Below are 27406 nucleotides of genomic sequence, written 5' to 3'. Positions count from 1 at the left end.
GTACCAAGAGCCACCTTTTCCCCATGAGAGTTTTTGTTAATTTTGAATCACGGTGGTGTTTTAAAACTTAATTTATGTTGTGCATATGTAGGAACCTTCCTTAGAGGTTGAAACAACAAAGCAACTGGATTGGAAATTAGATTTTCCCCCTTATGCCGCTAATGTAGTTCTTGTTCCTTTGGGATTTCCCCTTTGCATGGGCTGATGATTTCTTTGAAACTGTATGGAAATTGGTTCAGACAGGAACAATGGGGAGAGGGGATGGCAGTGATGACTCAAATTAGTGTCTCTTCTTCAGTGAGGATCTGGTGTGCCTGAAAGTGCGTGTCACCCGATATCAGCTGAGCCACCTGAGGTTAAGCAAGGGGCCCGAGCTACTGGAATCCAAATGTCAGGGCCCCAGCACTTGATTCTTCCCTGTCAAGATGGGTTGAATTGTTAATTTGAAACCTGCAACATTGTTATGCGGCTCCGAAATGGGCCAGGCACAGTCATACTTTTCTTTCCATGATGGAAAACATTCTCTTCGTTTCCCCCCATCTTTGTCCAGCCAGCATGTGAAAGATTCCTATTGCCTAACATAATGAACAAGAAAAGGAATAGCTGTGACTCTGGGAACAATGATAGGTTTAGAGAAAGGCATTCGGAAATACATGAAAAAGAATCTACATTTCATTGTCAGCGACACACGTGTGCATGCCCACACACAAACCCTGTACAGCTATATTCAACATTCTCACCCTTAGTTCTTGCCTAGTTCAAACGCCATACCCTCTTAATTGGATTTTGGCTCACTTCCAGGTTCAGTGTTTGAGGGCTCCGTATCTGTGAAATAATGATCCCGAAATAAATAGCACCTCTCAGTAGAGATATCTTTTTATGTAAAATTCTTAAAGGGAATGGAGAGAAATGAAATCCTTCTGCGTTTAGGAATTTGTGGGAAAGTCACCAGAATGTGCCCAAACAGGAATTTCTGGGGCCCTCACCTATGAAAGTGGTGTGTCGCACTATTTAAGGTAACAGAAAACACAAGTTCTTGATGACTGCTAGATTTGAATGAACCTCTTCTTTTAAGGACTGCTGGTAATAAGGATGACAATGTTGGGGACCAAATTGATGTGACTGCTCACATGCTTTGGAGACCAGTGGCCAGAGTTGCCTTTCTTAGGGAGGCCTTTTCAGGTGATAGAAATGGGAATACATGATATAAAGTAGATTGAGTCTCGACCTTTAATCTGTTCCCTCAAGGCACCAGTTAATAAGCACCTGGTGCAGAGGCCAGGCAAGGGGTGGGTTTTGTTCATCCGAGCGAGAGTGACACTTGGAGCATATGATGCAACGTGGACTGCTGGGAAGAAATGTTCTTTTGGCATCTGTTTGAAATGGGCAGATTTAAGGACCCAAGATAGATCTCTTTGTCTTGAGAAGAGGCTCCATTTTACTCTCTTTTGATGAATGCACATCAGGGAGTGACATCTCAGTGCTGAACGTTGAGCTGAGGAGGAGAAATGATGATGAAGCCTTCGTCCTAATAAAGTAGACATTGTAGGACAGATTTAGGGTAGACCAGCTAGTCTTCCTTGGAATTCCAAGATCAATTAATGGCTTGGCTGGTTCACTCGTTCATTCATTTGGCTAGTATGTTTTGGGTATCTTTTCCAGGTATTGTACTAGATTCCTTGACACATGAGACTAACTCTCTCCTCTCTTGGAACCTCCATCCCAGTAGAGAAAGGTAGAGAATAAACATGCAAATAAATAATTTGGATCTTTCCAGGGCTTCGTAAAAAGCAAATAAAACAAGGTAGTGTGACGGAGAGCAAATAGGGTGTTTGAGCTACTTTAGGCAGATCAAAGAAGGATGCTGAATAGGTAGCAATTAAGCCCAAACATAATAGATTTAAAAGGAAGCAGGTATGCAATGACCTGTGGAACAGTGGCACTGTGGCTCTGAGAAAGGTATGAGCCTGGTCTGTTTATGTGAGTGAGAGAGGGGTCAGAGGTGAGGAGAACAAGGCCAGATCTTATAGGAGCTAATGGGCCAAGGCAAGGAGTATGTGTGACGGCAGGCTACAGAAGGGTTGTCGGCAAGTAGTTTGAGCCAGAAGTGGTCTATGAGAGTACGGTTCACTCATTTTGCAGAGAAGAAAGTGAATGCCCTGTTCAGGTTCAGTAGCTTAGTTAGTGGGGAGGGTAGAGACAGTGTGGGGAAAGTGGAGGTCAAGCCTGATTCCTAGGTCAGGTTCTTTTCATCAATAAAGAATGAGAGTTGAAAATTGCATCTTATCTATTTGTCTTTATCGCTTCTCTTCCTGGTGGTTTCTGGAGGTCAGTTGAGAAAAAAAGGACATAGTGGAAGAGAGGGAGATACTCTCTTAGGTGAGGAAATGGTTTTTACTTCCTACCCAGGTACATATTCCCGGGGTTGCCCTATAGCCTCTTAAGAACTTAAATGTGCCTCTAAGTTGAGAATACTGGATGTATCCCAGACAGTAAACATTTAAAGATTTCTTTACTCAAATGAAAACACCAAGGAGACAAGTAAATATCACTTATAGTTGGTTCTTAAAATACTGATGTATCCTATAAGAAATGTTGGTAATAAATGTATACACTTTGTTTCTGATGTCCTTTATTCTAAGAAGGAAGAATTTTTGGCTTTCATCATACTCTTGTACTCCTGCCTGCCCCGGATTGTGATCACTGTTGACTTTTGACCAGGTTGTTTAGGAATTTTCCGTTGATTCATTCATTCATTCATTCATTCATTCATTCATTTGATAAATCCTTGAGACAGGCCATAATTCAGTACTATTCCAGGTGTCGGAGGAGCCTCCATTCCAGTGAAGTTTATGTTTAGATGCTGGTGAGGCTGATATTCTTGGGGAACCAGATAATTAGTTCTGCTGTGTCCTGGCCAAAGACCACCTTCTAGAGTCTCCAACCTCCTTCGTCTCACCACCTGGCTGGGTAGCAGAGCCTGTGTTCGTTCCTTTGAGCCTCTTCTGAGTGAGCCATTCTCACGTTTGGTCTCTACCTTCCAGTATTATTTCACAGCAACGTAGAACTCCAGACTAGTAAGTTCCATAGAAGTCCAGCCCATTTGACTGGGAGAAGAGAAAACTGAACCCTCAGTGAGACATGTCACCCAGCCAGAGTCCCCTATTATATGCAATGGGTTTATTTTACTTTGATAATTATTTGGTGTCTTTTTATCTTCCCTTTCTGTGTCATTGTTACATTTGATTATATTTACTATCTTCTTGGAAGTGCCGTGAAATAACACTAGCTAGGTAGCAGCCACAGCAGACATAGTATGGGTTTTAGGTGCTGTTATAAGCACTTGACATGTGTCAAGTGATTGGACTCTCACACACTCTCATATGGCAGGTGAGGAGGCTGAGACACAGAGGGGTTAAGTAACTTGCCCAACAGCATTGCAAGCTGGTAAATAGTTTCACCTAATTTTGGACCCAGGTGGTTCCAGGGCCAATACTCTTCTGTCCCTTCATGTGCACAGGGAGCTCTATTTCCTTACCTGGAATGAGCAGCACAATGACACACACACAGTCGCCTTAAGTATTTTGGGAAGTTGATTCTAAGTACCTCAAATTAAGTAAATGTACCACCATCCATGGCAGGAAAAGCAGTTTAGGGCTTGGTTTCATTGTATTTTGGGCTGCCATTTTACAGTCTGAGGAGTAGAGCAAATACCCCTCCTAGTGAGTGCTCCCCTCCTAGTGAGTGCTCCCCTCCTAGTGAGTGCCCCCACATCAGCTTTACCTTTCCACAGTGGGAGTTTCTGAAAACTCTCTTGGATTTGAAAATATCCTCCGTGATCACCAGCCACTGAATTGCAAATCCCTAGGGGATTTGAACCTGTTGGTTTTGGGAAATTCACACTTGGAGTGCATGTGTGTGTTTGCGTGTGTGTGAGAGAGAGAGCGAGAGAGAGAGTGTGTGTGTGATGGAGTACATGCAGAACACACATGTGTCTGTACATGGTACATGTGTGCAACTGTGCTTTGGGGTAAAAGAAGCAGTCATGTATGTATTTTTATGGGGGGTTAGGGGAAAAGTATATTTAATTAATCCAACTGAGACGGATATAGCAGTGTTCCAGGAGGGAGTCAATGAAATGAGTTTTGCTTTAAAAAAAAAAACCAAAAACTTCCCAGTAGCCTGAGTCAGCCTGTGCGAGTGATTTGGGAGAGGCAGGGGAGATGATGTAATGGGTTCGGCATGTTCCCATCTTGGCCACTCAGTGCAAAGGGGCCCCTGGAGTTTGGGGAGGGTGTGTGCATGTGTGTGCAAAGTTAACGGGAGCAGGCAGGGGTTGAGTAAGAGTGGGTTGTAAAACAGGATTAATAACCCCTTGTCAGACCTTTCCCTGTTACTGTGTTTTTCAGTAATTTTGGTTTGAATGAAGGCTCTCTAGCCAATTAATGTTTATTTGTTTCCTTTGGCAAGACCCGTTGGGGGAAGGGGTGAGACTGGTGAGTTTAAATTTTTTGTTTTGTTTTTGCATTTTGGAAGAAGAGACAAGTAATGTGAGTTTGGGTTTTCAATGAAGGCTCTCGCACCCCCACCCCCACCCCACCCCCTTAAGAGGCAGGAGGCAAGACATGACCAGCTGGTGCCTTGAACTGACACAGGTGCAGAGGCTGTGGGGGGTGGGGAGCCAAGAATAATTACAGGTTTCTGAAGCATCAGGCCCTGCCTGACACAAGCGCTCATCGAGAAAACTGCTCTTTATGGAAAATTGATGGTGGAGCTGAAAAACTGTCAGGGCCATTGTTGTTCTTGGGAAGCCATCACTTCTCAGAGGGGAGGCCTTCTCCCAAGGCCTTGGGCTTTCGGGAGTTGTGGGGATAGCGTGCCTTTCTTCCCGAGCAAGGACTGGTTGGCACGCTCATGGATGATGATGGGTTTTCCTTTAGGAGTGCCTCTTTTGTATTTGTTTCTTTCTCAGACCTCATTGGAAGCCCGCATCTAGGGCTTTTGTTCCAGCGTAGGATGATTTTTTTCATTGACTCTTAAGGCATGAATTTCATTTCCTCCATGAAAGCATAATGACCAAAGCACGAGCATCTCTTGAAACTAATTTTCAAGCTATAATGTAACTAATGGGGTTTTCTCCAGTGTGTGTAAAACCAAGCAGAGGGTTGGTGTGACAGGAGACCCAAGCATCTCATGTGATCCCGCTGTACAGGAGCACTCCCAAGTTTCAATTTAGTTCTAGTCCAGCGGCCTGGTAGTAGTGAGGGACCCTTCTGAAGGGCTGATGGAGGGTAGGCACAGCAGGTGTGGGTAGAGGCTAACATGACAGACTTGGAATCGGTAACAGGTAGCATCTGGGGAGACAACCCTGAACCGAGGTAAGAAGCCATCTCATTTCTTTTGATGGCTGCATAGTATTCCATTGTGTATATATACCACATCTTCTTGATCCATTCATCTGTTGATGGACATCTAGGTTCTTTCCATAGTTTGGCTATTGTAGACATTGCTGCTATAAACATTCGGGTACACGTGCCCCTTCGGATCACTGTGTTTGTATCTTTAGGGTAAATACCCAGTAGTGCAATTGCTGGGTCATAGGGTAGTTCTATTTTCAACATTTTGAGGAACCTCCATGCTGTTTTCCAGAGTGGTTGCACCAGCTTGCATTCCCACCAACAGTGGAGGAGGGTTCCCCTTTCTCCACATCCTCGCCAGCATCTGTCATTTCCTGACTTGTTAATTTTAGCCATTCTGACTGGTGTGAGGTGGTATCTCATTGTGGTTTTGATTTGTATTTCCCTGATGCCGAGTGACGTGGAGCACTTTTTCATGTGTCTGTTGGCCATCTGGATGTCTTCTTTGCAGAAATGTCTGTTCATGTCCTCTGCCCATTTCTTGATTGGATTGTTTGTTCTTTGGGTGTTGAGTTTGCTAAGTTCCTTATAGATTTTGGATACTAGCCCTTTATCTGATGTGTCATTTGCAAATATCTTCTCCCATTCTGTCAGTGTCTTTTGGTTTTGTTAACTGTTTCCTTTGCTGTGCAAAAGCTTTTGATCTTGATGAAATCCCAATAGTTCATTTTTGCCCTTGCTTCCCTTGCCTTTGCCGTTGTTCCTAGGAAGATGTTGCTGCAGCTGAGGTCGAAGAGGTTGCTGCCTGCGTTCTCCTCAAGGATTTTGATGGATTCCTTTCTCACATTGAGGTCCTTCATCCATTTGGAGTCTATTTTCGTGTGTGATGTAAGGAAGTGGTCCAATTTCATTTTTCTGCATGTGGCTCTCCAATTTTCCCAGCACCATTTATTGAAGAGGCTGTCTTTTTTCCATTGGACATTCTTTCCTGCTTTGTCGAAGATTAGTTGACCATAGAGTTGAGGGTCTATTTCTCGGCTCTCTATTCTGTTCCACTGATCTATATGTGTCTGTTTTTGTGCCAGTACCATGCTGTCTTGATGATGACAGCTTTGTAATAGAGCTTGAAGTCCGGAATTGTGATGCCACCAACTTTGGCTTTCTTTTTCAATATTCCTTTGGCTATTCGAGGTCTTTTCTGTTTTCATATAAATTTTAGGATTATTTGTTCCATTTCTTTGAAAAAAATGGATGGTATTTTGATAGGGATTGCAGAGGGTATCATGCTTAGTGAAATAAGTCAATCGGAGAAAGACAACTATCATATGATCTCCCTGATATGAGGACATGGAGAAGCAACATGGGGAGTTAGGGGGATAGGAGAAGAATAAATGAAACAAGATGGGATTGGGAGGGAGACAAACCATAAATGACTCTTAATCTCACAAAACAAACTGGGGGTTGCTGGGGAGAGGTGGGGTTGGGAGAGGGGGAGGGGGTTATGGACATTGGGTAGGGTATGTGCTATCGTGAGTGCTGTGAAGTGTGTAAACCTGGCGATTCACAGACCTGTACCCCTGGGGATAAAAATACATTATATGTTTATAAAAAAAAATTGGAAGGGGAGGCTAACCATAAGAGACTATGGACTCTGAAAAACAACCTGAGGGTTTTGAAGGGTCAGGGGTGGGAGGTTGGGGGAACAGGTGGTGGGTAATAGGGAGGGCACGTTTTGCATGGAGCACTGGGTGTTGTGCAAAAACAATGAATACTGTTACGCTGAAAAAATAAATAAATTAAATTGTAAAAAAAAAAAAAAAGAAGAAGCCATCTCAGGGCATGGGCCGTCCTGTCCCTGATGGACACTTAATTTTGAGGATCACAGGTTTTCTGAAGGAGGAAGTGCTCTTTCAAGTTGTTGTAGGTGTAGGGGACTCCGGTGCTTTCCTTTAAGGAGCTTGAGACCTGGGACCCAGTTCTGCAGAGGTTCCGTGATTGTAGAATGCACCTTAACATTTAATTTAAATTGGGGTTGGTTTGGGGATTTCTTTTATGCGCAGTAAGTAAGGAACCCTTGGAAGATGAAAGGGGTATTTGAGGCCGCTTATTTCAAAGACAGCACCCACTCCTAGGCCTTTCATCTTCTCTCCTTCCTCCCCTTGCCTCCCCAAGGAAAAATATACAAACAAATATTTTCTTTGAATGTTAAAAATAGTTCAGAGAGGAGAGATACTGAAGAGGTTTTGGGAGAAATTTCCCAACTTTCATGTTTGTTTAGAATTCAATTAATTTTCACAGCATTGTCTCTCAGAATTTACAAAGGACGAGAGGGAAATATTTAATTGGGTTTCGTCTTCAGCAACCAGTTGATGTGAGAAACAGAGGGAAGGAATACGATCTGACGTGGGTTACAGTCCTGGGGTTATTTTTGTGGAGCTGGGCAGTGTTGGCAGGGATGCGTAATGCTGTTGCACCTCTGGGGTGTGCTCTTGATGTGGGCTTGAGGTATTTTTTTTTTTTTAAGCCTAATAGCTAAAACGTGCAAGAAGAGATTCTCACTTATCCTATATAATTACTTACCTGTATTTTCTAGACAAAATCATTCTGTCCTAACCCTCCACTCTAATATTTCTTGGCAATGAAAGTCAAGAAAAAGTAAATATTTGTTGAAAAGGACTCATTTTTTGAGACTTACACAGTTTATTCTTGTCACTGGCTCTACAGAGACTCTGCCATGAGTTAGTATTATATTCTCCTCCTCAAACTCACTTTGGAATGTTGAAACTCAGGAAAATGGGCAATAAAGTTCAACTACTTGGTGTCTGTGGTTCTCCCATGGGCTTAACTGAACTTATTAATCATAACCTTGGTGCTTCTTACCGCTCCTCTCACTCCTGAGAAAAATGGCACCAGAACTCTCTGACCATGCTGTCTGCTTCCTTTCCCACCTTTCAACTCTGACCTGATTTTAAAAGACTAGAAACGTGTCAGAGTCATTGCATCATATCGTCTTTAAAGGGGGAAAAAAAAATCACAGAATTTCCCATAAATACCAGTCTTTGCAATCCTACAGAATTGGTTTCAGGAGTCAGAGGAATAAAGATTTTGTTAAAAAGTGTGCAGTATACAGATATCTAATAAGGAGTTAGAAAACAATTGGCGTATTTTAGAAGATCACTTAAAAGGAAGCTCAGATTTCCCTGCTATCCAGTAGCTTGTTTTGTGTCACTTTGTATTTCCATTCTGGGATGTGTGCGAAGATTTCAAAGTACAAAAAAGTAATTAAGCTTTGGGCCAATCCCAGGAGGAAAGTAAGGGATTCATCTCCCTGTTTCTGTACTTCATGCTCTCTGGGGACGGTGGCACCATGGTTAATAGCACGTGATAAAACCACACATAATAAATGTCAGGAAGAGGCTCCCATGGGCAGCCAAGTGCAGTCACCTGCGTGTGCAATGACCTGGGTGAGCATTCTTTCTGGGAGCTAGAGTTCACCCCTTCCTCCCTAGAAGCATCATCATCACCATCATCGCTGTCATCTTTGTCGTTGTCGTCATCATTATTAGGTCCAGGTCTGATCTCAAAAGGACATGACTTTGCACGTTTCTGTTGTGTTAAACTATATTTCCTCTTATTTTTGTATTTATATTCTTTGCCCAATTTGCTTTATATCTTTGCCATTTTAACTCTTGGATATTTTAGGTATAATATAGGTAGAATGATAGGGATTCAAAGTAGCTGGCTAAAAAGGACCAAAGGTGACTAATTGAGTATAAACATAGGTCGTAGTAGGTGGCTTTTTATTTCATTGACTCTATCTTATTCCAGAAAAAAATCATTCACAAAATGCAATTTCTTTTTTCTTTATTGATTCATCAACTTGACTATTCATGGATCCAAAGATGCCAAGTAATTAATCATCATGACACAGTAATGAGTGATGGCAAAAATATTGGACAAGTGACTTTATCTTATGTTCAGATTAAAAGACAGAAGTGAAAACAAGAACTTTTTATGTTCTAAACACTTGGTTTGTAAAGGGATGACATTGAGGAGACTGGACTAGAGTGTGCCCATGTGGACATGGATGTAGTTATGGTGGTGGTTGTGCATGGGGGTTGTGAGACGGTTATGGATGGGGTTGTTGCTCATTCTTTCGGAAAGTTGTAACTCTCACAACTTTACACCACTTTAAACACTGAAGTATCTTTGCCATCTGAGATAGCAGAGGTAGAAGTTTTGTTCTAAAAGATTATTTTTATTGTTTGAGTACCCATGTGCATAAGGAATATGATCATTGTTTTTAAGAAGATCGTAATTTTAAAAAATTTGTTAATTTTTTTTCTTCTTATTGAGAATAATTGGTATATATCATGTGTAAGTTTAGGGCATACACCATGATGGTTTGACTTAATAGGTTCACCCAACATCCATCTTCTCATATGGATAAAATAAAAAGAAAGAAAAAAAAAACAAGGGAAAATTGTCCTTATGATGAAAATCTTTAGGATGTACTCTCTTAACAACTTTTCTTATGATCACATAGCAGTGTTAGCTGTAGTCATCATGTTGTACATTTTATTTCTAGTTCTTATGTATCTTAAAACCTTTTGACCACCTTTTCCAATATCCTCTCCGCCCACCCCTCCTCCACCTCTGGTAACAAGTCTGATCACTTTTTCTATGAGTTTGTTTTTGTTTTTGTTTGTTTTTATATTCCACATATAAGTGAGATCATATAGCATATTTCTTCCTCTGTCTGACTTATTTCACTAAGCATAATTCTTTCAAGGTCCACTCACGTTGTCACAAATGGTAGGGCTTCCTTGTCTTTTTTTAATGGCTAAATAATATTCCATTGTATATATATTCTACAACTTTATCCATTCATCTAATAGTGGACACTTAGGTTGTTTCCATGTCTCAGCTATTATAAATAATGCTGCTATGAACATGGGGGTGCAGATATCTTTTTGACTTAGTGTTTTTGTTTCCTTTGGATATATTCCCAGAAATGGAATTGCTGGATCATATGGTAGTTCTATTTTTAATTTTTTGAGGCTCCTCCGTACTGTTTTTTATAGTGGCTGCACCAATTTACAATCCACCAACAGGCACAAGGGTTCCCTTTTCTCTGCATCCATGCCAGCATTTGATATCTCTTGTCTTTTGGTAATGACCATTCTGGAAGGAAACATAGGAATAAAACTCCTTGACCTGGGTCTTGGTAATGATTTTTTTGGATATGACACCTACAGCAGAAGCAGCAAAATAAAAAAAATAAACAAGTGGGACTACGTCAAACTAAAAAGCAAAAGAATCATCAACAAAGTGAAAAGAAAACGGGTGGGGGGGAGTAGTTGCAAACCATGTATCTGATAAGGAGTTAATTCCCCAGATGCATAAAGAACTCATAACTCAATAGCAAGGAAACAAATGACCCAGTTAAAAAATGAGCAAATGAACAGGTACATGAAAAGATGTTCAACATCACTAGTTATGAGGAAAATGCTACTAAAGCCACAAGGAGATTATAATCTTAATAAACCATGCATACCACCAATCTGTGGACTCATAGATTCATTTTGGAGATACTGTTTAGTTGTGTCCAGGATTGAGGTGGTGTGTCTTTCAACACTTGGCAGTCAGCATATTTTCTTAACTCCATTTTTTTTCCTAGACTTCCTAAAGCAAATAGATTTTATGTTGAACTCTGAGTGAAACAATGATTAGTGGGAGGGAAGTTGAAAGATTGTGTAAAACATATGAACGTGAGGGAAAGTAAAGAGTGGAAAAATGGGTAAAGGAAACCTTTAGGAGAGAGTTGGGGGAAACGGCAAAAGTGACTGGAGATATTTGCAGTCCTGAATGGCAAATTTAATCTAATTTATGAAGAGAGAAGAACAGGTTTAATGAAAACCATTTGGTAACCTTGGCATCATCATGCCCATATATGGCCAGATTTCTTGTTATTTTTTGATCCCATGAAAGTAACTACCTCTTGCCAACAATGGGGGAGGTTTTGGTGATCTTAATTTGTGCTACAAGACTTGGGTTGTCCTGCTCTCTCAATTTCTGCCTCTGGAGCTTGTCACAGAGGTAGTAGGCATGGCAGTAATAGGTTTGAGGTTTTTTTTATTTTCTAACTAGGTCTTAGATTATCACTTTTTTTTTGAGCTTTTAAATATTTTTTTAAAAGATTTTATAAATAAATAAATTTGTCAAAGAGGGAGAGAGAGAGCACAAGCAGGGAGAGTCCAAGTGGAGGGAGAAGCGGGCTCTCTGCTGAGCACGGAGGCCAATGTGGGACTTGATCCCCCGACTCTGGGATCATGACCTGAGCCAAAAGCAGATGCTTAACCAACTGAGCCACCCAGACATCCCAGATTATCACTTTTAATAAGCATGTTCCAAGAAGTAATATGAACAAAATGGAGAGAGTATTAAAAGAGATTGTAGGATGATCATTTCAAAACCAATTTCAAGTGAAAACTTTTTAGGTAACTAGGAGAATAAGCCACATTCAAAGTTGAGATGTTGGAGAGTCTTCACAAAGCTCATATGTACCTTATAAATAGTAAGAAAATCACTTTGCAGTTGGGCACATTTCCTTCCTGTTGCTGACTGTAGTGGATGTTTAAGGGGATGGAGGTGACTCCAGTGGCTGATCCCTCAAGTCTTAAGTTGTATTGTTAGGTCAGGTCAAGGGAAGCCTTGTATCTCCAAGGTGAAGAATTGGCAAGGCGTAATTTATGTAATTAAATTGACATCCATGGACTCCTGAGTTGGAGTTTGCTGGTTAGAGTGTCATTGGGACAGAGTAAATCTCTGGTTCTGGTACATAAATAAATAGTTGAACTTTACATGCAAGTCTACAATCTGAAGACGCTCCTATTTTGCTAATGGTTGTTTCTTCTTCTTTTTCTTCTCTCTCTCTCAAAATTATTTGGACTTACAAAAAAGTTGCAAAAATTGTACATAGAGTTCCTGTATACACTTTGCCCAGTTTCCCTTAATGTTATGTGACCATAATACAATGATCAGAACCAGGAGATTAGTATTGACACAACACTATTAATTAATCTGTACACTTTATTTGTATTAAATTATTTTTCCCATCAATGTCTTTTTTCTCTTCAAAAACAATTGCATTTAGTTATCATATCTCCTTAGTCTCCTCTGATCTGGGACAGCTTCTTAATGTCTTCTGTACAATCTCCTTTGTTCTACATGATCTTGATATTTGTTTTCAAAGATTTATTTATTTTTAGAGAGAGAGAGACAGAGTACACAAGTAGGAGGGACAGAGGGAGAAGGAGAGAGAATCTCAGGCAAACTCCACACTGAGCACGGAGCCCAATGCAGGGCTTGATCTCATGATCCTGAGATCATGACCTGAGCTGAAACCAAGAGTCAGATGTTTAACTGACTGTGCCACCCTGTTGCCCCCATGATCTTGATATTTTTAAAGAATACTAGCCAGTTATTTTGTACAATGGCCCTCCATTTGGATTGTTCTAATGTTTTCTCATGATTACATTGAGGTTATGTATTTTGGACAGGAATGGTGTAGAATAATTTTGTACCCTTTTTAACCTTCATACCAGGTTACATGATATCAGTATGCCTTATTATGGGTGCTGCTAACTTTGATCATTTATTTAAAGTGGTGCATGCTAGGCTTCTTCACTGTAAAATTATTACTTTTGTCTTTGTAGTTAACTAATATTTTGCTGAGGGGGATGATTTGAGACTAGGCAAATACCTTGTTTTTCATTATACTCTCCTGTACTAATTTTAGCATCCATTGGTGTTTCTTGCCTGTAGTCATTGTTATTGTTTGCCTAATGGTGATTTTCTATTTCCATCATTCCATATTCCCTTCTATGTTTATTAATTATAATTTCACTGTAAGGAGAAGCTAACCATCTCCATTTGTTTATTGATTCAACTATTTATTTATATCACCATGGATTTATAGATATTAATTTTATTCCATGTATTAAAATCCCATCATCACTATTCATTTCTGTTGCTCATATTGTCCAGATTTGGTTATTAAGAGTTCCTTCAAATTGGCTTCTGAGGTTTTTTTTTTTGACATAGCTCTCTTTATGAACACTTCTTACCTTCTAGTACCACAAGATATTCTAGACTCATCTTATATTTTCTTTGACCCAGACTTCGAATCAACTATTTCTCCAAGGTGCCCTGGTTTCCCTTTTTCCTTTTATTACCATTATCCTTTGTATAATGACATTTAGAACCAAGATCTGTATACTAGGTGTGCTTACTGCTATTGGGGTGTCTTTCCTGTAGACTTTTCATAAAGACAGAGCTAGGAAATATATGTATGTATACTCATAGATACATAGACACATTTATTTCTATATATACCTCTCTGCGTGTATGTATTAATATCTATGAGTAAATACCTCAGATTTTAATTAAACATTATAGGCATTTCTTAAGGAAGTCCTTTGTATTCATTAAAGAAAAACATTGGAGGTAAACTTTCTCTTTGGCTTCAAAGTAATCTAATATGAAAATTCTCTTCATTCTTGACATTTTAATTTCCAGCACTTCTGATGAGTTTTTGGTTCATAAAATCTCCTCTAAGTAGAATATTATAAGAAGTGGATTTCTCAAGACAAAAACCATTTCAAAATGACTTCATAGGGCTATCCAGTCCATCCTGATGGGTACTCATGCCTCTCTCATTCTCAGATGGAATTAGAATGCCCTGTATTGGGGTTGCAAGTGATAGCTGCTCTTAAGTGGTCCAGCATTTTCCACATTTTAGTAGATGTGTCTCTATCTCTAGATCATTATTGTGACCTGTGTGCTTCTGGGATTTAAACTAGGACATACTGGGTAGATTATTTTTTAACCTTACGAGAAAAGTATGTAAATGTGTTTAGAATCTGTTTCCCAGAACTCTGAATATGAAGAGATCTGAGCTTCTTAACGATCACAACAATTTCTCAGTGGCTTTCAAATCTTTGAGCTAGAAAGTATGTGAGAAGACATGACATACAAAAACTATCGAAAGACAGTGGTGAGTAGGTTGTGAAATAGTCTTTACATGTGAGGCAGGGAACTGCCTCAAGGACAACTTATAACCCATGATTCAGCTGATTTTTACCCAAAACATATCCATGTCTCAAAAATCTGGTTGGACAAAGCTAAAGAAGGATTACAGTTGTGTTCCAGAAGACATTTATTAGGGTCATTTCTAAGACGGCTAGCCTCAGCATCATCCAGATTAGGGAGTCAGGAGATGACTTTCATGGAATGGAGGAGTTAAAATAATCAAAGTAATGATATAAAGTTGATTTTGTCTTTGTCTGATAGATATACATACCTGTTGGGTGCCAAGCACTGTGCTTGGTAGGTGAGGGTTTTAAAAAGGAAAGGAAGCTTTAATGCAGGTTTTAGGAGTAAGATCTCATAATTCAGAAGTGAATTGACTGGAGCTAAGCCCGAGGGTTTCAGTATTGGAGAGAAGTAAATGACAGTTTCTAGCAATGAGATGGAAAAAGGAAAGGGAAAAATTTTGAGACATGGAATTCAGAAAGGGGCAACTGAGGATAATGTAAATTTCTAAACCTGAGAATTCAGTAGTATTGGTTTCATGTATAAAGTGGTGGGAAGCTACTCAGCCAGAGCTATTATTTAATCAATACATAAAATAGAATCAAAACTGACTTTTCCAATAAGCTTTCCTTGATGAATGCCTTCATATTATAGGGTGTAGACCTCCTTGCCCACTCATCCCCTAAGAACTTATCAACACTCTTTATAGTATTTTATTTGGTATCACTTTTCTTTGTAAATTCGTATAATTTTTATTTTATTATTTTTTTAAATTTTAATTCGTATAATTTTTAGCTTGTAATTATTTATCCTGCACCTACTTCACATGGATCATTAATATATTCTCCTTCCAACACACAGAAAACCTTGCACTTTGCTGTGGACACAGTAGTTGAACAAAAACATATGCCATGAGTGTTGAATGAAGATTAGAATCATTCATTGGTTTCTGCTATTAAAAGTCAAAGGTGAAACCCAAAGTTGATTCATAGTTAAAAATCTGGTTTTCTTATTCTTTTTTTTTTTTAAAGATTTTTATTTATTTATTTGACAGATAGAGATCACAAGTAGGCAGAGAGGCAGGCAGAGAGAGAGAGGAGGAGGAAGCAGGCTCCCTGCCAAGCAGAGAGCCCAATGCGGGGCTCGATCCCAGGACGCTGGGATCATGACCTGAGCGAAAGGCAGAGGCCTCAACCCACTGAGCCACCCAGGCGCCCCTGGTTTTCTTATTCTTAATGCAGAGTTTTACCATAAGGCTGATTAAAAAACAGTCTTCTGGTAACTAGACATACTGTAGTGATCCTTTGTAAGTGTATACAAATATGGAATCATTATGTTGTACACCTGAAATGAATATAATGTTATAGGTCAATTATACCTCAATAAAAAATAACAATAACAAAAAATAAACAGAAGACGGAAGACAGATATATAACCAATGGAAGAATATAAGCAATAATTTAAAGGTTTTGAAGGTCAAAGTATATAAGGTGGTGTTGGATACTTTGGCAAATAGGAAAGAAAAATTGCAGGTAGAGTTTGAGTGATTCAGAGAACAGGAGTGGAGTGAGACAAGCAGGGTGGGAGGAGGTGGGCCCTTGATGTCATAAGGATACAGGTGGGGTTTGGTAGCCATGAGGGGCAAGCTGGCAGAGGATACCAAAGGCAGTGACCATCAATGGATTCTGGCCTAGAGGTTAAATGCTAACCCTAGGTAGGCAGCTAGAATCTTATCAAAATAGTGAGCGTGGAATGGCTATCACATGCCATCTGAGAAAAACAGGTGAAATGCTGACATGTGAACATGTTAGAGAAGCATAATCTACATAAACTCTAGACAGACAGCTCTGAAACTCCATGGTTCTATGATTCTCTATCTGGGAAATGGTAAGCCCCATTGCTAGTGCATCTCCTCATGGAGAAATTTATGGGAGAATAAAAGGGATAAGACAGAGAAGACAAAAACAACCTTTTGAAATTTCAGCAAACTAAAATCTTGAATAGATACAATGCAACTAGGTATATCATTAAAATATATTCTTAACAGAATAAAAGCCTAAGATCCAAACATTGGTTGAAATCAAAGATGCTCTACTAGGGAGGCAGTAAGGAAGGAGCTAGTCTCATTCTAAATTTGCCATCAGTGTTTCTTTGTTGAAGCCCAGAAGCCAGAGCGAATTGCGCTGATGGTGCAAGTTATCACGGTGGTTTTATACAAGGTTCTGGAAAAGCAGGATTCTTACCTGAGGAGAGCTTTTCAAGTATACGCTTAAATACCCACTTTGGCCTTAAGAGCGCTTCCACCATGTTACAAAGACGACCATGGATGAAGGTGTGTTCCAGCTCTGAACTTTTCAGTTCTTTTTCTCTATTTCTTTACCAGGTGAAAGCTTTATGTTGAAATACATTGGGTCCTATCTTTAGCAAGTCAAATAGCTGTGTTTGAACTTATTTTTATCACATAGAGATGCTAAACCATTGTAACCGGACTTACTTCTGCTCCTTGCCACAAAACAGGTAGCAATTGTATTTTGAATAACTTGCTGTAAACAATGGCAGTTTTGTCTTGCCTATCAGAGGTGCTGTGAGAGGCATTCTTTAGAACAGTAGCCATTCCCTTTGGTTAGGGAATCCAAGGCAGGGCTTGCTCTTGGCTGATTGTGGCTGAGGTCACCTCGTAGCTGGGGCAGGTACGGTTTGTCCTTTTGAGCAAGTCAGGAAATTGATTTTTGCGAGTTGCTCAAGTCTATTTGAAAATTAAGTTGGACTCTGGGAAGTCTTGTTTTGGTTAGAAGACTTTGATCCTGTTTGCTTCTTGGTTACATGGAACTCCTAGCAATGCTTGGAGCATCTCACCTGCTGACTTGGGTTGTGGAGCAAGAGGCCATTTTATCATTGAATGTCCTCCGGGATCTTGATGGTGTGAGGTAGCCTTTCTGGGCCTCTAGTTCCCCTTCATTAAACTTGAATGATGTGACCCTTATGAGCCCTTCAGAAGAATTCAGGGACTAAATAACAAGGTCAGACCTTTCACCAAGAGAATTTCAGATTCCAGCCACGAAACCATTCCTTTTGTCTCTTACTGCTCTGCCTGTCACCGTGTGGCCTGGTGGTGTTCTTTGCCTCTGATGGCTGTTTCTTTCCCTCCCTCCTTCCCCTCTGCAGACATGCCTTGAATTGGAACGCTACCTACAGACGGAGCCTAGGAGGATCTCGGAGACCTTCGGTGAGGACTTGGACTGTTTCCTCCATGCTTCTCCACCCCCGTGCATAGAGGAAAGCTTCCGGCGCTTGGACCCGCTGCTGCTCCCTGTGGAAGCCACCATCTGTGAGAAGAGCTCGGCAGTGGACATTCTACTCTCTCGGGACAAGTTGCTATCTGAGACCTGCCTCAGCCTCCAGCCAACCAGCTCTTCTCTCGACAGCTACACAGCCGTCAACCAGGCCCAGCTCAACGCAGTGACCTCATTAACGCCCCCATCGTCCCCTGAGCTCAGCCGCCATCTGGTCAAAACCTCACAGACTCTCTCAGCCGTGGATGGCACGGTGACGTTGAAACTGGTGGCCAAGAAGGCTGCCCTCGGCTCGGTCAAGGTGGGAGGGGTGGCAACGGCAGCGGCGGCCGTGGCGGCAGCTGGGACAGTTAAAAGCGGACAGAGCGACAGTGAGCAAGGAGGGGTGGGGGCCGAGGCGTGCCCCGAAAACAAGAAGAGGGTTCACCGCTGTCAGTTTAACGGGTGCCGGAAAGTTTATACAAAAAGCTCCCACCTAAAGGCCCACCAGAGGACTCACACAGGTAGTGGTACAAGTTGGCCGCACGTGGTTTCTGCTTCTTCTCCTTCCTCCCTTAGCCTCGCGGTGGGACGGGCTCCCGTGTCCCGTGTCCTGAGGAGTGGCACTGTGCTGACTTGGAGGTGGCAGCCAAGCGGGAGGGCTGGGGCGGGGCAGCAGAGGGACGCATGTGACCTTGGGCTCTGCAGATGTCCTGGCACAGGCGTTGGGCTTGTCACTCGCTGGCTGTGTGATCCTTTCAGAGGCAAGACCAGCCACGGGGTAGGAGCACGCAGTTGCAAAGAGGCCTGAATGGGGCTCTGGCGGTGTGACTCACAGCCGTACACCGTACACACACTTGTCACCTCCCTGACACTTTCCATTGTTTTATGAGTGTAGCTCTGCAGTTTGGAGCAGCCCTGGAATCTGAGGAGGCGCCTTTGAAAGAACTCGCAGTTAAACAAGGTAGTTGGGGCGTCCCTATTCACTGTTTTCCCAGCATCCCTGATTTTTCATCAAAGTCACCAACAGCAGGAGGGTTTCAGAGTTCATTAGATGTGATCATTCTATAATTAATTGGCATCTCCTCTTTTGCATTGTTCTCTGGCGCGTGCTTTATGGAGAGATGGCAGAATTGCTTTTTAATGAGCTTGTTACTGAGAAGTTGCTGAAGTGATTACACTGCTATGTGTGTGGTAAGGGAGAGTGGGGACCGACGGGGACTGTATATTTTCCTTAGGACTTCTGCGGTGATTCCGCGGGATCGTATTGATCGCTGGAGCCATGGGGTGATCTGGGAGAGTGGGGTTTATAGAGGAAAGAGTGAGGTTGACAATCTCCTTGAAACTGGTCTTTGTTCTGTGCTCTGAGATACAAGCTTAGGGCTGTTGTTTCTTCTTGGTGTTAGCATCCTAGGAGCAATTACTGTCGTTGGTGGGTTTTAAGTGGGTCCCGGCTGTGTCGCCTGTATGGTTTTGCATACTGCTTGCGCAGGACAGCTGAATTAGGGACGAACTCCGAAAGTAGGAGCCTCAGAGTAAGAGTGCAGTCGGGAAGAAACAGGTGATTGGGTTTGAGCCGGGAGAAGTGGCTGGTGGGAGCTGTGGTCTCGAGGCCGGTCTTCCTGGCGCTCTGTGGTGAGTTGCAGTCTGTGCCAGCCAAGGAAATGTGCAGTGCCAAGCTCATTACCTGGAAAAGTAGAAGACCTGGGTTCTAATTCTAACTCTGCCGCTAACTAGCTCTGTGACCTTGAGGGTGTCCCTTTATCTCACTGGGCCTCATTTTCTAGATCCGTCAAACGGACTAGCTTAAGGTCCCTCTCAGCTCTAATGCTCTGGGTTGTGGGAGCATGAAGTATCTCTGTGCAGTACAGAAGCACTTTCCTAAAGTCAGATGTGTAATACGTGTCTGGAAGAAATCGCCGTTGGGAACCTCAGAGTCAGTCCGGTGCATGGGAGGACAAGAACACGCTGCTTCCTTGCTACGCAGGACTGGGGCAGGTACGCCACTTCTGTACTTAACTTCCTGTTGAGGTCTTGCTTGGTTCATGCAAGGTCTCCGAACATGACTTTTGAACCCTGTGGCTCAAGTGCAGAGTCGCAGTTAGGGTTTCCCAAGAGTCTGAGTGCTCCACTCCACAGACACCAAGGCTAACGCTTCCTGCTCAAGTCAGCTTTTTTTCCTTTCTGACATTGTCCTGAAGGACATTTTTTTATTTATATTTCTTTCTTTCTCAAGTCAGTGAGGAAAGTCATGACAAGACATTGCGGTGCTCCCAGGCTTTGATGGTGACTCACTTCCCGGTCTCCCCAGGAAACCAGAGAAAGCGGAATGAGGCAAGAATGTTGAGCTTTGTTGGGGGCATGGAAGTCATGATTATGGACACGTTTCTGAATTACTGACGTGAAGACAGGCTACATCCTGTCTAGTAGGAAGGCTGGACAGCTCTGGGGAAGCAAGATTTTTTTTTCAAGGGGGAGTCTGGAGCATTTTTCTTTTTTCCTATCCCCTTCTCCCAACAGATGTGTCAGAAGGAGACCTCTTTAGGAGGGATACCTTATCTGGTGCTTTGTTTTGGGGCATTGTCTACTCAGAGTGATTATCAAGGTGGAGCTCATTATGTTCCCCAGCACCTGCAACCACTTGCCCTATGGTGGACTGATGTGGAAAGACTCCTCCCCACGGGGAATATGCTCAAGGAGGCACCCTGCCTTATTGAAAGGCAGAGTTGCAGAGTGGTTAAGAGTGGGGGCTTTGTTGTAGGTGGATTTGGGTCTGAGTTTTGGCTCTTTTTGTGACCTGGTGAAGGGATTTATCTTCTCTGAGTCTCAGCGTAGTCATTTGCAAAATATAGGGATAATTTTATCTCTATCCTAGATTGTTTTGAAGACTAAATGAATCAATATATGTAAAATACTTGGCAGATCTTAAGAGCTCATTGAAGATAGTAGTGGAGTTGGTTGTAGTTATTACGATAGCTGTTGATATTGATTAGTGACGATTGTGTGAAAAAAAAACAGCTCTCCATAAATGAGAAATAAGGCAGTTAGCCAAAGTTAAATACCATCAAAAAGCAACAAGCTTTTCCCTCTCTCTGTGTGGAGGTTATGGTGCTCAGGGACACCAGCTGTAGAGTGTAAATGGACGTGCAGGCATTGACTCATTAAAGGTGGCAGCGATGTAGACCTTGGCTTTCCTAAAACAATACAGAAAGCAATCATCTTGCATCCTCCAGAAGCGTTTTGCGTGTAAAACCTTGCTCAGAGATCAGCACGGAAGGAAAAGTAGGTGCTATAAGAAGGAGAAACAGGAGGGGAGCTAGAGGTGAGGATGGAGGATGGGGAGAGGGAATATGAATTAATTTGGATTAAATGGATGAGGATCAGAAGTATTTATTTGGAATTGGTGTGAATGGGGCACATGGGGAACTGAAAACAAAGGTGATAATTTATGTGGTGTGGATGAACTAAGAATAATGAAAAAAGCATGAAGGATGGAATCAAATTAAGTGCAAACATATAAAGGCAATAGACTAGTAAAAGCTTGAGGGAAAGGTATACGGGGCGATGGGAATTCTGGTAGGGGGAGTGGCTGATACAAGCGAGTGGAGGGGCAGAGCTGCCCACCAATGCTGAAATGGAGTTTAAAAAACTGGGCTCTGGTTGGATCTGGGCAAGCTATTTTAACACCGGGCTCACTTTAATTCAGTGGAAATATTTCTTTATCTTTCAGTTGGGGAAGTGTTTGGGGACAGGAAAAAAAAAAAAAAAAAAAAAGAAGACGAAGAAGAGAAAACCGTCGGGTAAAAAGAGGGAAAATATTGGCATTCTTTTCTCCAGAGTCATGTATATGCTGTATCTCTTCTATATGGTAATATGTAGAAAAGGAGACACAGTTGCAAAAGTGAAATAAAATAAAATGTGTGGGTCTCCCTCTATGCATAAGAAAGACAATACATTCTTGGTAACATGGATTTGCTTGCACCGAAGAATTTTTAAAATGTTATTCATTTAATCTTTATATAGATAGAATTTACTGAGCTGGAAAATATATGCCTTTTTTTTTTTTCCTTCTATGGCTGTTCTTTTGAGGATGCTGAATCCTTCAAACTTTTTGCCCTGGAGGATGTTAGGCAATGAGGTGATTTTTTTTTTTTTTTTTTTTTTTTTTTAAGGTAGCAGATGTTCAAGTTGGTAGCTAGGGCACAAATACTGTTTGCCCAAGGAGATGAAGTTGGGGATGGGGGAACTGGAGGAGGGGGAAGACAAGGCAGGGAGGGGGACAAAGGGAATATTGTGAAGTCGCAGGATCTTAGTGAAAGGAAGCATATAAAAATGGACATATGGTTTATTCATTGCGAAGAGCACTTAGTGCTGGCATGTGTGTAAAAATGTCTTTTAGCAGCCAAACCATTACAGACCTTTCTTTCCCTCTCTGTTTTCTGGTCTTTGTGTAACATATTTTTCTTGCTCAATAATTCAATCATTATTATCACAGGTTTATTCATCTTCTTTGAGTCAGCTAAAAAAAATCCTTGTATTTTGATGCAAAGGAAATCTTCACTTTTAATTTTTAAAAAATGACTTTAATATGCTCATGTTCAGCAAAAGTCAATTTATTGAACTGTTCGTAGTTTCTACATAAAAAGAAAAGGCAGCGTTTTCCACATTTCTTCTTGATCACTTCTAATAAGAAAAAAAGTCTGTGATTAAAATGAGACTTTTTGTTAATTGAGCTGATTTTTCTAATATGGAAATTCATATAAAACCATGTCCATATTTATACTTTTCAGCATGAGTCGTGTTGATAAAGTCAGGACAAAGCCAGCAATGAAATCATTGGTCATTGGTCACAGAGGAGGGAGAAAAAAGGCCATGTTCTCGCATGTTCTACCTGGAGGGATCTTTTTATGGACAAGGGTAGCTGTTAGCATAATCCATGGGTATGGATGAGGACATTCTGGATTTTGTACCAATGAATGTAAAGGGGTGCTTTTTAGGTGGAAAGATAACACAAGGGTGCAGTTTAACAGTTTATGTTGCTGTGGGGCAGGTCTTAAGGTGCTACCATTTTTAAGTTTAACTCAGATTTGGAGAAATAGTTTGTTTTCAAATGAAAAACGTAGCTAAAAGTACTATAAATACAAAGATGAGTGTCATGTTTAAAAGACAAACAGAAGTGTTTATTTTATGCATATATTGAAAGTTCTTTAAAGTTTGGAATATAACTTATTTATTCAACAAAGATAAAGCAGTTGTTACGTGCTAGGCATTGCTCTAAGTCTTCTACAAATACTAACCTTTTTAATCTAATGACGTAAGTACTATTCTTATTTTATAGTTGTGAAGGAATAAGGCCCAGAGAGGTTAAGTAACCTGTCCAATGTCACAGAGCTCCTAGGTGGCTGGCCCAAGATTCAAACCAAACAGTATTCCTCAAGTCTGAGCTCTTAATGTCTATGCTAACGAGCAAGGGGAAAAGAAATCAAGTAGTTATTCTCTTAATAACTCATTATTAGGAGGAAATGAGAAACATAGTTTAAATACAAATTGACAATGAAAACCACTTTGAGTGTCTTCTAAACAGAATAAAGTTGGGAGGGTCCTTAAACATACTGCCTCATCAAGTGACTAAGAACCAGAACAAGGAAATTACAAAGGGATGGTCTTCCGTTTCTAGGCCCATTATTGTTACGGTTATAGTTATTGTTATTATGGTCATTACTATTAAACCTTTTTTTTTTTTTAACCTTAGAATTAAAGAGAGACTTTGTTGTAACAGTCCCAGTTCACTCATTAAAATGACAAATGCTAATACTCCATCCCTTTGAAATAAGGGCAAGCATGATCACATATGGGGAAACTGAGAACCAGCAGTGTCACAATGCCTTAGCTCAGGTTCTCTGACCTGCCCTTGGCAGAATGAAAATTTGACCCAGGCCTCTTGTCCCTTGGGCTTGCATCCTATTCGATAGATCATCATCTTACTCACTTTGTTCTCTCAGTCATTCCCCAAATGGGTAATAAGTAAGCATGGATGTCAGGCGCTGTGCCACTGAGTAAGCAGTCCCTGGGAAAGGGACAGCCCTTCCAAGAAAGAGTGCAGAGGGAGGCAGCGCTGAATGAGAGTGGGGGTGCCTATCAGAGGTCAGAAGCAGTGGGGATGATTCAGAAAAAGTTGCTTTTCTCCTTTTGGACGGGGTGTTTATTCACACTATTCATCGTTTCAAATGATGCCAATGTGATAATACACTAATTTATATAAATAGAAGCCCTAATTCAAGGTCAGGCATACCAGCAGGATAAAATTAAATACCTCAGTCTGGAACTGTAGGGGGCCCATCAAACACTTTCAACCTCCTCAGCCCCATAGATAAGAATTCTTTGAATGTATACAATAGCAACTGAAACAGGGCAATTTTAAGGCATTAAAAGGCCTTTAATATGCTGAGACACATGGCTGCTAATGAAGTTTATGCATGTGTTGAGGCAGAAACTCATTAAAGCCCTGTTATGGGATGGAAACTAGAATAAGGGTTAACTGTTCAGTTCAGAAGGTGGAGAGAGTTTAATAGAAGGGTGTGATGGTTTGGATTTAGCATATTGGAGAGCTTAAGAGAAAGAGTTTGAAAAGAACGGGTGTGAATGAGATGAGGGAAAACAATTGACGGGAGAATTTTATGATTCAAGAAATTCTTAGAGCTTCACCACACGAAAATTTAGCAATATGCTAGCTCCTAACATTTATGAAGATAAATTTCAGTAAACCTGTATTGGATGGAATGGTGTAAACTCAGCATAAACACAGCAAGAACATTTATTTTATTATTATAATATGGTAATAAATGTAGGCTTCATGGGATGCCTATTCCAGATGTCCTTTTAATGGATAATTGGTAGTCATGAAGTAAATAAACATGTTAAAATGAGAATGGAAGGAAAAGAAAAAAGCATGAAATTACTAAGTATTTCATCATAAACAATATTTCTTGAACACCCGTTACACTACACACTGTTCCTCCCCCCATCTCCGAGGACCTTACTTTTTGATGCAGAAACCTGAAAATGGCTTTATAAAGTCACTATATTTGGAACCTGATCTCAAAAGAGAAGGGAGCGTGGATTGGGGGTGGGAAGGAGGAATGAGGGGAGAGAAAAGAAGAATCTCACTTCAGAAAAGGCAGTGGAAGTAATAGAATTTTATAAATGCTAAGATTGAAAGGTTAGGCCAGCTCTGTTTGATGGAGAAGAGAAAAAGAAGGTCGTGAATAGTCTGTGCAAATGAAAGAGTGACATTGGGAAGGCCAAGTGTGAACTTAAAACCAAAACTGTTCTCTTTAATAAATAGAGAATGTACAGAAGCTGTTTCTATTATAATAAGAATTTAATGATGGTGATGATCACAGTTAGCCTATACATATTATATTGGGAGGTTTGAGGAGATTAAGTGGACTTTTGTAAGGAGTACAGGCTAAGTGACATTATAAGAATTAGCTGGGGATAGACAATGCTTATGTCTCTTGAAATTAAAACAACGATGAGATTCTGTTTGAATCAGACAACAAAGGAGTTTAAGAAGGTCATATGTAATTTTTAAAAAAGCAGTTTTTAAACTGGAATAATCCTTTTAAAAGGCTTAGATAAAATATAAGGAGAGATGAAAATATATTTATAAAATGATTGTCTTTTTTTGAAAAATAGCCAGTTTGAGTTTAGTAGAAATTATAGTTGAAACCTTGAAAATGGATCAAGAGAACACAGACATTTCAGGTAAGGAGGCTAGTTCCAATAAGCAAATAGAACTCTTCGGGACTCCAGGCTACTGTGGCCATATGTGTAGTGGGAGTCAAAGCAGCCAGGTGACTCAGGTATTAAATTGTGAGAGCCCGGCTCTTTCCAACCAGACAATTTCTATTTATCCCCACCCTGATGGAGGTGAACTGGATGGCCTGAGGCAAACCTGTTTGCCCAAATCTCAGTTCCTTCTTCATGCCCCACCTAAGAACCTTACGCCTGATGCTTGCCTGCACTGACTCACTTCCTGCCTTTGAAGCCTTCATTTATTACCTGTCTTTATGTCGGAATGAAATTCCTTATTGTTATTATTTTTTAAATGTTCGATTATGGAAGGTTGTTAGTGGAATTTCAGGAATCTCCAAGAAGTAGGGAGGGAAGCTGGGGTGGGTTGGAAGCTGGGGCGGTATTTCCCACCTTGACTCCCTCCCCTTCTCTCTTCTGCTACTGGATTTTCTACATTTTCTAAGAGAAACTTCTTTTCAACCATTTTTAAAAGTCATATATTGACATGACAGTTATTAAGCTTAATGTTAGTGGAAGCAAGACCATTCAAAGTAATCAAAAGTTAGTGACCTTTTATTGTGCTGGTTATTTGGCCAACCAGTGACAGAATTGTTCCTCATTCCTGTGGTGTCTCCATGTTTGGTTGCCAGTGTTAGAATCTGACTAGTTATATAATGGAGGTCAACCCACTTCAATTATTTAAGGGTGTCTGCAGAGAGAATAAGCTTTTCATGGTTTGTCCCATATTTCTGTTCACCTTTCCTTCTCCTTCACCATCTGTGCTTATTGAGGTAGGAGAGTCAGGGACTGACCCAGGACAGGACCTCAGAAGCTTTTAGGGATGCAAGACCAGGACACCCCATTACCAGTTCTTTAGAGAGCATAGGCCCAGCTTTGTCCTGAGCTAGGCCTAGTTGGCAGAATCCTCCCGGTCCCCGGTTTTTGGGGGTTTTTTTGACTGCATCTTCTCCTTTCTTCCCTTCAAAAGTTACCTGCATTCAGGTTAGACCCCTTTTATTTTGTTTGTAAAATAAAGTGCATTTACAATTTAAAACTCATTTTATATTGGAAGCCGTTCATCTGATATCATAAAACATAGAGTTAGGCTTCTTTTGTTCTTTCTGCTTTCAGAAGACATCCTCTTTTCATTACTATAATTTACATTTAATTTATGGAACTCAGTAAAGTGAAACTGTTAGGCATATTGTTTTTAGGCAAATGAGATACAGTTTTTTAAAATCCCAACTTTGTTGGGATAGGATAATTTCAACTGTTTCACTAGGTTAGCTAAAGTTGATAGAAGCCATCGATCCTTTTGTTTTAGGGAAGGAAGCCAGAAACCCTTCAGCTGAGAAGGCCCTCTCCTTTCATGGTAGATTATTGCCCGGTTAAGTGTGTTATGGTATATAATGTCTTCCTCTGGATCCCTGGCTATTTTCGTATGAGGGAATACTTTGTAAGAAGGACTATAAATGGTTTCACAATTGAAGGCACTGTTAAGTGAGAGAGGTTCTAAGAGTCTAATGGATGCCCTAAAAAAAAAAAATGTAGAATTATATAATCTATGCCCTGATGAATAGAACCCACAGAAAAGCTTGACTGGTACATATTCTGTATGTTTGCTGCTCTAAGGGCAGCAAGGTGAGGTAGGAATGCTTGAGAATAGCGGTGCGTAGTTGCTTCTAAAAGTTTCCTATCTTCGTTTTGTATGTTCTTGGGGTTTAATGTCGCCTCACAGGAGGAGACATTACTGGAATTCATTACTGGGATTATTAATTTACCATGTTTGAATCCCCTAACTGTGGGCCAAACACACTCTTCACTTGTTCTCAAGTCCTCTTGTAGAGAGGAAATAATGATCGTTCGTACTGAATTCTCAGTTGG

At 40.9% G+C, this 27406-nt stretch overlaps 1 protein-coding gene across 4 annotated transcripts in view; it reads left to right on the top strand.

Moving 5' to 3' along the window:
* Positions 1–27406, top strand: part of KLF7 (Kruppel like factor 7) — a 93613-nt gene that overhangs the window by 28256 nt on the left and 37951 nt on the right. For 2 of the 4 annotated variants that reach the window (XM_046019219.1, XM_046019218.1), the window contains one exon: positions 17619–18252. In XM_046019219.1, coding sequence (XP_045875175.1) covers positions 17619–18252 — 634 coding nt within the window. Of the gene's footprint in view, positions 1–17618; positions 18253–18623; positions 18822–27406 lie in introns of those variants that run through there. The other 2 variants (XM_046019221.1, XM_046019220.1) reach the window with 2 other exon arrangements.

This window comes from Meles meles, chromosome 9 (genome assembly GCF_922984935.1).
Source record: "Meles meles chromosome 9, mMelMel3.1 paternal haplotype, whole genome shotgun sequence".
In the NCBI taxonomy this organism is placed as follows: domain Eukaryota; kingdom Metazoa; phylum Chordata; class Mammalia; order Carnivora; family Mustelidae; genus Meles; species Meles meles.
Note: the sequence above shows the minus strand (reverse complement) of the source record. Positions and strands in the feature narration are given on the sequence as shown.